We start from the raw sequence: 14,692 nt of genomic DNA on the forward strand, positions 1-14,692 counted from the left end.
TTTCAAAAATACTTAAAAATGACTAAATCTTCATTAAATCTAAAATCTCGAAAAACCACATAAAACAGATAAATCCCTTTAAAATCCCTTTAGGTCATTGATAGATTTTTTTAATTCCTAGAAATATTTTTATATTTCCTAAAAGCTTGGAAAATTGGTTAATCTTGGTATTTTTTGGAATTTTGTCTGAAATACTTGAAATCCCTTGAAATTTGTTAACACTTTGAATTCACTGGAAATCCTATAAAATCGCGTTAGTCTTTCTAAAATTTTTTACAAGATTTTGAAAAATTTTAAGTCCTCTGAAATCAGATGGAAATTCTTGAAATTTCTCAAAATCCCTTGAAATTCTCTGATATGCCTCGGAACCTTTTAGAATGCTCTAAAAGCTTTAAAACCCCATAAAATCTTTTTAACAACCTGAAATCAGTTAAAATCCTTTAAACCGCCTTGGAATCTGTTAAAATGTCGTAAAATGTTTAGAAATGTTTAAAAATCTTGAAATCTTTTGAAATTTTATTATTATTTTATTTCTAATTCTTGAATCTGAGGATCTGAGAATTCGATTAACGCGGAACATTTCTCGTAAACTTAAAAACAACAGAAAATTTTTCTCACGATTTAATTTATTAATCTGTTAATCAAAAAGAAACTTATCCACTTAAAATTTCGCTTGATCTCGCTAAACAGTTACAATTAATATGTTAAATTCCTCAATATTTCAATCAGTGATTGAAATGTCTATTTAAAAGCACTAAATCCGTGTAAAAAAGTATTTTCCGAAAAATCCCCCAACGATCCTAATTTTAAAGGGTTTTTTTTATTAAGAAATGATTCAGGAAATTACCTTGACTTTTCAATTTGTAGGTCGATTGGTCATCAATTTCTCTTTGGCAAGAATGAGTGGGTCTCGAAAGTCGCAATTCCTGTTCTGACGAGTCCATTCTGCTATTTTTGCCCTTATCTGAAACATCGCTGAGTCTCATAGAAAAACATAATGTTTCTTTCTCAGTGCTTGACTTATTCCTAGAGACAATCGTATACCAAGTTCCGTTTTCCTCCCAGCTGCCTTGGCAGGAATATGCTGTCACTAAAAAATGAAATATTTCGTAAAAACCCAGATGGCAGCTTAGATTATGTTTATTATTAGAGAAGACTTATCAGATTCTAATTTTATGTCTTTTTTTTGGCTCCTCAACACTACAATAAAAAAAAATGCTAATGAAAAGTAAAATAGGGCCGGAAATTTTTGTTTTCTATCTTACAACTGAAACTTTTTATTTTTAATCTACAAATAATTCCTTTGCGAATTGAAATACATTTATGTTTTTTAAATACTCTTGCGCGGTTGAATTAAAACTTTTAACTTACCTGATTATTAAAAATATAATGCATATTTTATTTTCCTGCTTTACGCTGGAAAGTAGTATTTTCAAAAAACTATTTTAATATAAAATCTTGAAGGTACGAATAAAACATAAAATTTCTAAAAATTGTAGGTTTTTTTAGAGTTTTTTAGTAGAAATTAGCACGTTGAAACAAAAATTATCAAGATTCCTAATTTTCAAGAACTTTAGGTTATGTTAGCATTTCAAACTGGTAATAAGCATTTTTAATACAAAATAAAAAATTTTTCAAAAATTTATATTTTTCGGTTTTGTTGGCACTTTTTATTGAAAATTGTCATATTTTTAATGAAAACCATCAGATTTTAAAAAGTTATCATTTTCTAATATTTTTAGATTAAGTTAGTGTTTTAGACCAACAATTGGTATTTTAAAACAAAAATCATTATAATCCGAGCAAGATTTGCAAGTTTTGAACAGCTTCAGGTTATATTAACGATTTAAAAAAACGCAGTTATTTAAAATAAATATCAGAACATTTCGAAAAAATATTTCCAGTTTTGTCAACAATTTTCTGTTGTTATTTTTGTTAGTCGGAAATTATTAGTATATTTAATAATATGATATTAAATTGAAATCTAATGAGTTTTGTTTAAATTAATAAAATTAACAAGTTTAGAAAAATGTTAAGTTACGTCGCCGTTTTATATCAGAAAGTGATATTTTAAATGAAAAATCCATTATAATTTCAACTAGATTTATAATATTTTATCAAATTAAAATTATGTTACTATTTTTCGTTGGAAATTGGTATTTACAAAAATATTTCAAACATTTCAAAGAGGATTTAGAAGTTTTTGACAATTGTAGGTTATGTTGGTGCTTTACACCCGAAAGCGAAATCTGTATTTTTGGCCAAACAATCATTCGATTTTAAAGTATTACAATTTAGAATCATTTTTTTTTATGTTATTGTTTTTCATCGAAAATATTCATTTTTAATTTGAAAAATCATAGGATTTTTCGGATTGGCATTATTCGTTAGATTATCACTCATTAAGTTAGATTTTTTCGTCTAAAATTGCTTTTGATAATTATAAATCATTAAATTTCAAAGAATGTTTACAATATTTTAATAATAAAAAGGGATATTAGCATTTTTAACCGGCGATCAGTTACTTTAAATAAAAATATCAACTTGAATTTAAACTTGAATATAAATTGAAATTTAAAATTCAAAGATTAAACTTAAATTTTTTAACAACTTTAGGTTATGTATAACATCAAATTTCATCAATTATCAAAAATATTGTCCTCGCTTTTCTTTTCTATTATTTTATATAAAAGATACTATAAAATAGAACAATTTTGTAACAATATTAATAATTTAAAAATTGCGAAAGATACACAAAAGAATGGCGGACATACCGCGCATGGTTCTTTTCTACTTTTATGAAAACTTCTTTTTGCACTAACATTGTTTTTTTGCTTGTTCACTCTGTAATAGAAAAAAAAGGAAAAAATGTGGCAATTTTAGGATAGCCTTATTCGGTCCGAAACGTAAATCCAGCTTTATAGGTATTTAATAGCTGTTTAAATTAAAAATTAAAATTAAAAAAAGAATAACTTACCAAATTCACGACGTTTGCAATTCTTGGCCATAATCACTTCATTCTGATCCATGGAACTACAGCCGATATTAATTGCAGTGTTTCTACATTCCTCTTCCTCATCATCATTTCGGCGTATTCTGGTTGACCTTTCACGTCGTTTATTTCGTCTTGGCATACTTGATAAAGCTTCAGATGATAAAACATCTGACATTGCATATCTTCCTGGCTGAGGACATCTTCTTTTGTGAAGCGAAGCGGCTGTAGAAAAATATTTTCATATTAATAATTTACTGTTTTAATAAAAAAGTTCGAAATTTAATTTTAAGGAATGAAACTTACTTATCAGAGTTGTATACGGCATGTGGGAAGGATCCCACAGCTTACAGGCTTCATTTGGCATAATAGCTTTTTTCTCTGCAAGAAAAATCAGCAATTTATAATTTCAAAAATCCATCACAGAATTTTCAACAAGGAAGAAATTAATTTAACTTCCATAGCACTTACCAGATTGTTGAACTTCTATAATGTGCGGATCTCTTTGGTGAAAGATCATGCAAATATATCCGATATCGCTGCAAAGGAAAATAAAAATATAATTTTTGTCTGAACTTGCATCATCCCTGCTGAAAAAGTATGACCAAAGAAAATTAATACTTCTTAATCTGTTTCCTGCATCCGAAATCTTTTTTGTATCTTGTCAAATATTTTTTCTATCAGGGTGTCTACTCAAATCCTGAAAAAAAATTCCCTGACAATTTAAGGTTTTTTTCAGGTATAATTTTTTCATAGCATGGAGTTATTCAAGTATTTCGCATTTTTCAAAACAATCTGAAGTTTCACGAGTTTATTATAAATAATGTTTTTTCTTCAGCTTCTAGGAATACCATTAATATTGCAAGATATTCCTAAATATTTTAGCACGATCGATTAATTAAATAATACTAAAAACATAATTTATTATTTCTTGACTTTGTATCAAAAGTCCATAAATTTGTATAATGATTCAAAAAAATTTTTATTTTATCTACTGATACTTAAAATTTAGTACATATTCAAGTAAAATTAATGTGAGTACTATATTAAATTCAATTTGAACCGCTTAAAATTCTGAACTTCTCAAGTAAAAGTTTGGATTTTTAAAAAGATACATGAACATTTAACCAAATAGTTGAATTTTTAAACAAATAACTGAATTTTCTAATAAAAAATCGCATCCAACCAAAAATGCAATAGTTACATTTTTAGTGAAAAAATTGATTTTCTAAAAAAAAGACTTATTAAAAAAAATTAGTTTCACTTTCAGCCAGGCAGTTTTATTTTCAATCAAAAAGAAGAATTTCTAACTAATATTATGAATATTTAACTGAAATACTTACATTTTCCAGGATAAAAATTAATTTTCCAAACAGTAAAATTAATTTTCAAACAATAGATTAATTGCCTACAAAAAAGAAAATTTTTTACCAAACATTAAATAGTTAATTTTTCGGTCAAACAGAATTTTATTTAAATTTAATATTATAAGTTCAAACTGCCAAATCTTCAAATAGTATAGTTAATTGTTCCACACAAAAGAAAATTTTTTAACCAAGAAGATTAATTTCTGCCAAAAAAGACGAACATTCACGAAAATACATGAATTTTCAATTAAAAAGAATTTACTTTTCAATTAAAAGGCCGAGCAACAATCGAATAGTTAAATTTGCAGTTAAAAAATTAATGTTAACAAAATAGATGAATTTTTAACGAAAATTATGTAATTTTCAATTAGAATAGTTAAATTTTCAGGTAAAAAGCAAATCATTTTTAAACAAATAGTTACACTTTCAAGCAAAGAGATGAATTTTAAACTAAAATTATGAATCGTTAACTGGAATAGTTGAATTTGAAAAGAAAAAGAGCAATTTTCAACTAAAATTGTAAGTCTTTAAGCACAATAGAATTATTGAATTCTTAAAAAAAAGATTAATTTTTATTTTAGAAAAATCAACAAAATAGTTACAGTTGTAACTGAAATAGTTTAGTTTTGAGTAAAAAAATTAATTGCCAGTCCAAGAAAAAAAAACGAACTTTTAACAAAATAGCTCATGTTTCAACCAAGAAGATGAATTTTCAATTAAAATGATGAATCTTCAACCAAAAACTTAATTTTTAACAAAAGAGTAACTTTCAACCAAGACATTAAATTTGTATTGAAAAATAATGAATTCTGAGTATAAATTGTAGTAGCTAATGTCTCCACCTAAAGAGATTTATATTTGTTTATTAAAAAAAAAACAATTAAATTTGTACCAAAACGAAATATCATTCAACAAAATATATGAGTTTTCAACCAGATACATTAATTTTCAACTAAAACCGATTAATTTTTTACCAAAAACAGAACAGTTAAATTTTCAGTTTAAAAAATTAATTGCAAACAAAAAACGAATTTCCAACAAAATAGTTAAATACAGTAATATAAAGCTACTTTTACAGATTAAGAATCATTGTTAGTCACTCTAATGCTGTAATTTAAAAAAAAAGCATGCTCTCGAAAAAATTTCCTGACATTTGCAAGTTTTCTAGGTAGGGTAGACACCCTGTTTATAGAAATACAATTAAAATCTATGAAATATCATATCTATAATCCCTGTCCACTTTAATATCTTTTTTTATGGAAACGAGATCATATATGATATTCCACATTACTGTCCACTTTAATAAGCTTTTTTGATAGAAATACAATCAAATCTGTCAATATTTTTCAGGAAATCTGATACTTTTCTATGAAAATATTTTTGTTAAAACATAGAATTTGATACGAGTCCTATTCCAATTAGATTTTCTAGCATTTTAATGAACATCTGTTGAGAGAAAAGTATAAGATTTCTCCTCGGATTTCTCTAAGGATATAATTTGATAGAAATTTCAAAAAAATGTGAAGATCGGATGTACAAATTCATTGTAGATCAGATTTCACAGAAGTTTAATGAGAATCTCTTGATAGAAAAGTGAAAGATTTCGTGAAAGATTTCTCGAAAGACAGAATTTTATTTTTCTAGGACCAAATGTTCTTTATTGCATTTTCCCTAAATTTATATAATTTTATTTAATATCATGTTTTGTCTGGATAGAGAATCTATAAAGTTTTATAATTTTCTATTATTTTTCGGAAGGGACAAGAGTGAAGTTTTTCTTGAAATGATTGTTATTTACCAGCCACTGGTTACGTGAGCAACCAATTTAACTTTTGGTCCCTTATCTTCTTTTTGTTCCGATTCCTCTAGATCGTGGCAAACTATTTTTTCTTCGTGAAAAGCAGTCGCATTTTCGTCCTGCAAGGTAACTTTCAAAGTAGAGTTACCCGCGAAGAAGTGATAATTCCTCGAGCCGTCCAAAGTGTGCCAGTCGTGGTGTTTAATTACCCAAGCCGGATATTTACACCTCCGGTGCTCTTTATCTTCTGCAAAAATCCAAAATTTAAAAATCGATTCCAAATATATGTGAAGAAGGTTTTGATTTTAATTTCAATTTAATTCTATTATTCCAGAGGACACTTTTCATATTTCTGAAAGTTTTACTAAAATTTTACGCGCTCACGACCGTATTGTATTTGGGAATTGATATTTGCCCATTTGCATATGACATTCTTCCACAATCATTAAGAGTCAGTTTTGAAGTATGGAAAATATACATAATTCAAAAGCATAAAAGCTCGATGCCTACCCTTCACGAGTTTTATGGTTCGCGACCCCTCCGAAACAGAACTCAAGCCATTGCAGGTTGCATCTCCGGACTGAGCCAGTTGATATTCAACTTTTCCTTGATTATGGTTTCTGTCATACAGGAAACACCTGAAAAAAATAATATTTAATTGATAAATATTATATGGTATTGAATCAAATTCTGGAGAAAAAAAATAAATTGACGATTTCAGATTTTTTCAGATATCTCAAGATTTTTTCAGCTATAGTTTTTCATACTAAGGAGTCGTTAAAGTATTTTGCATTTTTTTAAATAAATAATTTTTTAGTCTTTATAAATATCTACATGTGTAAAAATGGTGAATTTGTTCCTAAAGTCCATCAATTTGAATAGTAATTAAAACAAATGTTTTTTTTTTATCTTCTTATACTAAAAATGTAGTGCATATTTAACATATTAATATTTGCAATAAAAGATACTTTACAAGTAAGAAGAAACCCTGTAAAAATTGGAGTGATAATGTGATTTTTCACTAAAATAGGGAAATATACTCTTTTAAGTAAAATAATTTGAATAATAGATAAAATTAAATTTAAATCGCTTTAAATTTCGAAAATTTCGAATGAAGATCTTGCATTTTCATCAGCATCCATGGATTTTTAACCAAATAGTTGAATTTCTAACGAAAAAGATACATTTTCTAAAAAAAAAGGTGAATTTTGAACAAAACACATGAATTTTCAGCTAAAAAATATAAACTTTCAAGCAAAAATAGAATGATTAAATTTTCAGTTAACAAAGTTAATTTTCAACTAAAAATTAAAAAGAAATTTGCAATAAAAAGGTCAATTTTCAAACAAAGTGGGACATTTTAAACTAAAATGATGAAACTTCAAAAAAAAAATGAAATTTGAACAAAGGAACTTATTTTACAACCCAGTAGATGAATTTTTAATGAAAAATATGAATTCTCAACGAAAAAGATAATATTTTATATATGAACCAAAAATGATTTAAATTTGCATAAAAAACAATTGAATTCAACTAAAAAGATAAATTTTCAACAAAATGATTTAATCTTAAATCCAAACAGATTATTTTTCCACAAAACTGTTGCATTTTTAAGCAAAAATATTAATTATCTACCAAAGTAGTTAACATTCAACTGAAGAGATAAAATATATACATTTTTCAATACAAATTAGTTAAATTTTCAGTCAAAAACATTAATGTTCAAACCAAAAAGATAAATTGCAAAATAAAATGATTAAATACTCTACGGGATTAGTTAAATTTTCAGTTCAAAAAATTATTTTCAAGCAAAAAAACAAACAAGCGAAGTTTCAACAAAATACATGAATTTGGAGAGAGTAGTTGAATTTTCAAGCAAAAAGGTAATGTTTCCCCTAAACATAGAATAGTTTAATGTCCAGTTAAGAAGATTAATTTCCAACCAACAGCAAAAACGAATTATCAATGAAAAAAGTTAAATTTTCAACCAAAGTGATGAATTTCAACTGAAATCATGAATCTTTAACTTTATAGGTTGAATATTTACACCAAAAAGATGAATTTTAATTTAAAAAGATGAATTCTAAACCAAAAATGTAATAGTTGATATTTCAAACGAAAAAATTTAATTTTAAATTAAAAACAGCTGAATTCAACAGATGAGTTTTTACCCAAGAAGGATTAATTTTCCACCAGAGTAGTTGAATTTTTAACTAAAAAAGATTAATTGTGACCCAAACTAGAACAGTCACATTTTCAGCTAACAAGATTAATTTTAAATAAATGAGTTTTGAACTGAATAGTCAAATCTAGTAATATAAAGCTACTTTGCAAATAAAAAAAACATTATTGTTTAACTTCATATTACCATTTGAAAAAATTTATGCATTTTTTCATAAATATAAGCTGATTGAAAGGTACAAAGACTTTATAAAAAGGACTTTCATTTATTACAGTATCTTTTGACGAGAAATATTTAACCGATGATTATGGAAAATAGAGACATAAAATTAAAACTCTGTGCAACGTGTGATAGGAGACATTACATGGAAATGAAACACCTTGCTCCTTTATAAGCAATCATAGATTTTACTGCCAATAAAAATCCTCCTCTGAAGTATCCACAAAAAAGTGAAATTGCTTTCATACATTTTTCCTCTATTTACATTTACGTGTCACTTTGTGATATAAAAATATAAATCCTCTGGCACATCATTTTATAATATTAAAAAATAAGTTCGATTGTGAAAGAAGATAAAAAGTTGTAATACTTTGAATCTCTGTTATTTTTTTCTTTTACTATAATCTCTTCGATATTTGATTTCTACAGGAAATGTTCTATTTTAGTAGCAGCGATTCAGACAGGAGGTATCTCATTGTTTCAAAATATGAGAAAAAAAGTAAAAAAACTGAAAATTGATCCAGTCAAAGCGTTCTATCAAAATGTCATCTTCCATTTTTCGATATTTTGAACAAAGAAATTGTTTGAAAAAAAGTATATTTTTTGAAAGCTTAAGTTAAATTAAGGTGTATCATAGCTACTCTTTTAACCAAGAACTGTACAAAAATAATATTAAATGTACCCACCTAAATTCAGATTTCAACTATCGAAACTATATTTTTATAGTTTCCAAATCTGAAATTGTCTACAAGTAAAATAAAATGATAACCATGCAATTCGGAAGTTTGATTTTATGAACTGTCTAAGTTTGAAGGTTTCAAAGTTTTAATTTCAAAATTTTCACGTTCTAAAATTCTATCATTTTGAAACCTTAACAATTAAAAGTTGGTTTAAAAAATAGTATATTTTTAAAAATAAAATAAATTGTAACTTTCTGTCATGTTGGTAATAGAATTTTTTATTTTCAAATCTTCGCGATTTTAAAAGCATTACAAATTAAAGTATTTAAGTTTAAAATTTTTTAAATTCCCTTAAATTTAAAAATTGAGCAAGTAATGTACTATTAGTTGCTGAAATAAAGAAATGATTTCTTTTAAATCCATTTTAATATTTAAACTACTGATTGACGCAGTATAAGTTTGGCCACTTAAAGGCATTCATAATAATGAATGTTTTCCAAAATTAAAAAAAAAAATATTATTATAAATACGGATTTGAAAATACTTTTTAATATTTAAAAACATTCTGATCATGAATAGAATTATTGGAAACATTGATAATGCAAAAAGTAATGGATAGAAAAGGTAAAAACTTTTAGGAAACAAGAATAGAAAAATAATTAAATGAAATAGAAATCAATAAAATTCTTAGAACAAACAATACGATGTAAATAAATAAACAGGACAAAAAAAGATAGAATTTATTTTAAAAAATTAAGAAATTAGGTTTAAGCATTTAAAATACGATAAAACAGAATAAACATGGAGCAGCAATACAAGAATCTTTCAATTCTCGATTAGATCAGGCGGTAGTGCTGCGGGTTTAGGACCGTAAAGTCAGGGCACGATTCCTGCTGCCTATATTTTTCCAATTTGTTTTACATTCAAATTTTATTGTTTGCAATTGATTATTAAAGCCAAAATTGAGCATAACAGAAGTTTGGTAATGGCCTATTACTGAGAGAAATTTTCATACAAACAAAATTCCGAAGACTAGCTTCCCCTTGTAAGAATGAAAAAATATAAAAAGAAATGAAACTGAATTTTACTTTTTTATCTTTTCTACATTTTTTATATTTCTATTCCAAATTTTCAATCCCTTCCTATTATTCTTTCAATATAGAGGAAACTTTCGATTGGAGGGGTGAAAACTTTCTATTTTCCGAGAGAAGACTCTCACTCTCTTTTAAAGTTTAAGTAGTTTAGGTCTGACGTAATGAATTGATTTATTCGTCAATTACGTGGTATAGTGGAGGCAATACGACAAATTGGGCTCTTTTCCAATTAGTTTTATTGGCCGTAATTCTAGAAGGCGACTTGCCTTGTATCAATACCTTTTAATTACAAAGACGTGAGGACTTTTTGCTGGTTATACCTTTTCTAAAGGTCATTCACAGTTGGAAATAAAAAATAAAAAAGCAAAGTTTCAAGCACACAATTACCTGTATGCTTCCTCGTTTCCAACAGTGGTTCTGCTGCCGGGCTTCAAAGTTCCAACCAAGTACAAGTTACGTCCATCTTTCCAAGTGGCCAGGCACTGGAGCTCCTCGGCTGTAAAAGATGAATGATACAGATAAGATACTATGTATAAACTTTAATCTTCTGTCCAATTTAACTTACACCTAAGAAAAGATGTTGAACTTTCCAAAGTGCAGTAGACTAATACAAGAATACCTATATTGCTTACTTAAACACGAAACTACTGTGACCCAGGAAATTGTCTTGAGAAAACTTGGAATCTTGACATTTCCATTAATTTCATTTAAGATCAATGTGAGATAGTCAAGAAATTTTTCTTTAAATGTTTTTGGCAAGCCTGCCAAGTAAATCCAGGGTGGCTAATCAAACTTGAAAAAAATCCCAGACTATTTCCTGAGAAAAAATTAGATCTTTCCTGATTGACTTTTAAGCCCTTATAATAATTATTCAATATTGAATTATTGTATACATTTCTGACTTCACAGCCCAAAATGCTCTAAATCAGGGGGAGTAGGGTGATTCTTAAAGAAAATACGGGAATGATACAGGAATAAATTCTTTCAAATAATATTAGATACCATACTCCTTAGATTTCAAGTCAAAAAAATTGTATTTTCAACAAAACATTGGAGATTTCAAGCTAAAAAGTCGAATTTTTAAGAAGATATTTGACTTTCAAATCTCGAAAAGGTGAATTTTAAGCAATGGAGTTCATTATTAACCAAGAAAGATTAATTTACATGTAAATAGTTAAACTTTTATTCAAAAGAGACAAATTGTCCGCCAAAAGATGAGTTTTCAATCGAAAGAGACCACCGACTTTCTATCCAAAAAGATGAATATTCAACAAAGCATTTATTTTCAATATTTTCAACCAAAGAAGATTTTCAACCAAAAAAATGACTTGAATAAAATAATTAAATTTTTAACCAAATAGTAGTTTTAACCAAAAGAGATGAATTCTGAACCAAAAACATAACATCAGACTTTAAAAAAAGGATTAACTTTCAATAAAAAAAGTTGAGCCTTAGTAGACTTTTTAACAACGTTTCTATCAAAAGATTAATTTTCAATCCAAAAGGACAAATTTTTTATTAAAAAAAAAAAAATTTCAAGAAAACAGTTCAATTTTCGACTAAAAGAGATGAATTAGAAACAAACAAAATATAATAGACTATTCAACTAAAAATAAAGAACTTTCTAAAAAAAATAGTTGGGTTTTCTAATTGGGTTCCATTCATTCATTTCTCATTTAAGCGAGAAAGCTCGAAAAGGGGAACTTTTTTTAAAAAGTGGTAAAGGAGGAATTCTTTTTAAAAAAAAAGAGGAAAGGGGGAGTAGGGGAAAGAGAGTGAAGTCTGTGATTTCATAATTTTTGACAAAAAAGTGGAATTTAATAGATAAAAAGTCTATTAATTATTAATTTTCTACCAAAAAAGACGAATCACAACAAAATACATCAATTTCTAACAAAGTAGTTGAATTTTTAAGTATACAATTTTAGATAACTTTTTAATTTTATTTTTCAAATTAAAAATATAGTAATCATGTATAAAATTATCTTCTGATTTCATATGTGAACAAGAAATTTTTAATTAACATCATTAAAATATGAAAGTGAAGGAAATATGCCTTTGCTGAATCATTAGTGAATAAATGAATTTTAATTTTGTTCATTACTTTAAAACAGTAATAAGGGCGTACAAAAAAGGGAAATTCCTTAAAAAATGGAAAAGAGGAGAATAGGAAAAGAGTATGAAGTCTGTGTTTAATTTCTTTGTTTGTATAATAAAATGACTCCCCCAAATCTCATTTCCTAGAACCGTTTCTAATTTAATGACAAAGTAAGAACACTTCTGAGCTATATAGCAGTAAAGTTTAAAAACTGTTGAAAGAATTGTAATATTGCAAGTTAAGAATAGAGAGACTTAAAAATTAAGAGTAATGCTTTCGTGTCAGAAACTTCTTAAATCCTTGAGATTATAAGAGACTTTTTAAATTCTTTTAGAAGTCTTTAATTCTATTGTAATCTTAAGAATTTTTAAAACTCCTAAAATCTTTTAAATCTTGGAAGGTAATGAAATCTCAGGAACGTGTAAAAACTCAAGTATCCTTTAATATTTCTAATTGCAGAGGTCGTTGCGAATTTTTATATAAAGTGAAGTATTTTCAAAACTCTTTGTGTGAGTGAAAAGTATCATTAGGAAGCTCTGTAGATAAAAATATTTCTTTATATTTTAAATATTTCTAATTTTATTTTAAACCTCGGAATACTTTAAAAGTATTAAGGTTTTTAGAAATTCTCAGAACTATGGGAACTATGGTCATAGCTGCGCTTTTTTCTCAAATCACTTTTCTTAATGAAAATATCATTTTATTCACTTTTCTTTTAATAAATAAAAACAGAAAACCCATAGGTTAACTAAAATTGAATTCAGGTCTATATCTATTTCTGAATGTTGCTAAATTTTTGGATCTTCAATTTTTTAATGCGCCCTAAAGATTTTTAAATTCACCTTGAATTATTGTGGATTCTACCCATTTTTTCCATTTTCTTTAATTACTTTTAATTCATCTTAAATTGTAGTAATCTCACTAAAGTTTCTTCTTTACCTGAATTCTTTTTAATTTATTGTGAATGTTTATAAATTTATTCTAAATTCGTTCAAAGGTCCCTGGAATTCTGATAAATTTAATCGAGTTCGTTTGAATTCTTTTGAATTCAAACTGAACTGTCTGAAAAATGCTTTTATTTAAAAAATGTTTGATTTAAAAATGTTAATTAACAAAAATTACAAAGCACGTTTAAAAGTTTAGAAAAAGAAAATGTCGAAAGAATATTTCGAGCACCGGGACAAAGTCGGAATATAGCCGGGCATTTCAAAAATTGAAATTAATCTCTTTAAATTATTCAAATTAATAGTCTCCTAAACTACGGTCGAAAGGTGGGCCCTTTTCTTGCGGAACGTCACAATTTATGTTCTGAGATAACATCAGGTGCTTCCTTGCGCAGAATTTTCACTGCGAATTATGAAATCAAAGACTTTACACTTTCTCTCCTATTTCCCTCTTTTTACCCTTTTTAAAGAATTCCTATTTTTCCCCTGTTGTCCAGAAAGTTGACCTTTTTCGTCCTTTTCTCGTTTTTTTCTTTTTTGGTTAAGAATTCATCTCCTTTTCTCGGAAATTCAACTGTTTTGTTGAACAATCATCGTTTCGGATAAAATTTGGTTTCATTTGGATTGAAAATTCAGTTAACTATTACATTTATGTTTCAGAATTCCTCTACTTTGGTTGATAATTCTACTATTTAGTTGAATATTTAATTATTTGATTGAAAAGTCATATTTTTTGTTCCAAAATACAACTGTTTTGTTAAAAATTCAACTATTTTGTTAAAAAATTATCTTTTACTTTTAAAGTTAATCCTTTTTTTAATAAAGTGTGATATTATATTTTTTTGGTCTAAATTGACCTCTTTTGATTACAAATTCTACTACTTTGTTGAACATTTAATTATTTGATTAAAAAGTCATATGTTTTAGTCGAAAATACGACTGACTTCAAAATTGATTATCTTTAGTTTAAAATGCAAGTATTTGATGGAAAATTAATAAATTTGTTGTTGAAAACTCAACATTCCTTTCCTATTTGGTAGAAGCAATAATCGAAATGGATTGGTTCAGAATCAATAGAAAATATAAGTTCACAATTTTATGACAAAACCAGAAAGTAAAAAATAGCTGTGCCTTTGATCCCGAGTGTTTCCACTTTATTTGTATTTACTTTCGCATCAGGGGTCCCCTTTTCTATTCTGGCCTTGATTCTTGCATGAAATTAAAATTGTGGGTCCGGATGCAATAAGGGCACATAAAATTTTTTCGTGCGAAAACGAAGTCCCCTGGAGGCTTTAGAAAAAATTTTCGAATTTTAATT

The 14,692-nt window shown here is 26.7% G+C and overlaps 1 protein-coding gene across 1 annotated transcript in view; it reads right to left on the reverse strand.

Annotated features, from left to right (window-relative positions):
- Positions 1-14,692, reverse strand: part of LOC117170094 — a 454,275-nt gene that overhangs the window by 3,387 nt on the left and 436,196 nt on the right. The window contains exons 6-12 of the mRNA XM_033356617.1: positions 10,720-10,828; positions 6,668-6,795; positions 6,158-6,404; positions 3,464-3,531; positions 3,299-3,373; positions 2,978-3,217; positions 848-1,090 (exon numbers count right to left, since the gene is read on the reverse strand). Coding sequence (XP_033212508.1) covers positions 848-1,090; positions 2,978-3,217; positions 3,299-3,373; positions 3,464-3,531; positions 6,158-6,404; positions 6,668-6,795; positions 10,720-10,828 — 1,110 coding nt within the window. The remainder of the gene's footprint in view (positions 1-847; positions 1,091-2,977; positions 3,218-3,298; positions 3,374-3,463; positions 3,532-6,157; positions 6,405-6,667; positions 6,796-10,719; positions 10,829-14,692) is intronic.

Source organism: Belonocnema kinseyi, chromosome 3, assembly GCF_010883055.1.
Source record: "Belonocnema kinseyi isolate 2016_QV_RU_SX_M_011 chromosome 3, B_treatae_v1, whole genome shotgun sequence".
Lineage (NCBI taxonomy): Eukaryota > Metazoa > Arthropoda > Insecta > Hymenoptera > Cynipidae > Belonocnema > Belonocnema kinseyi.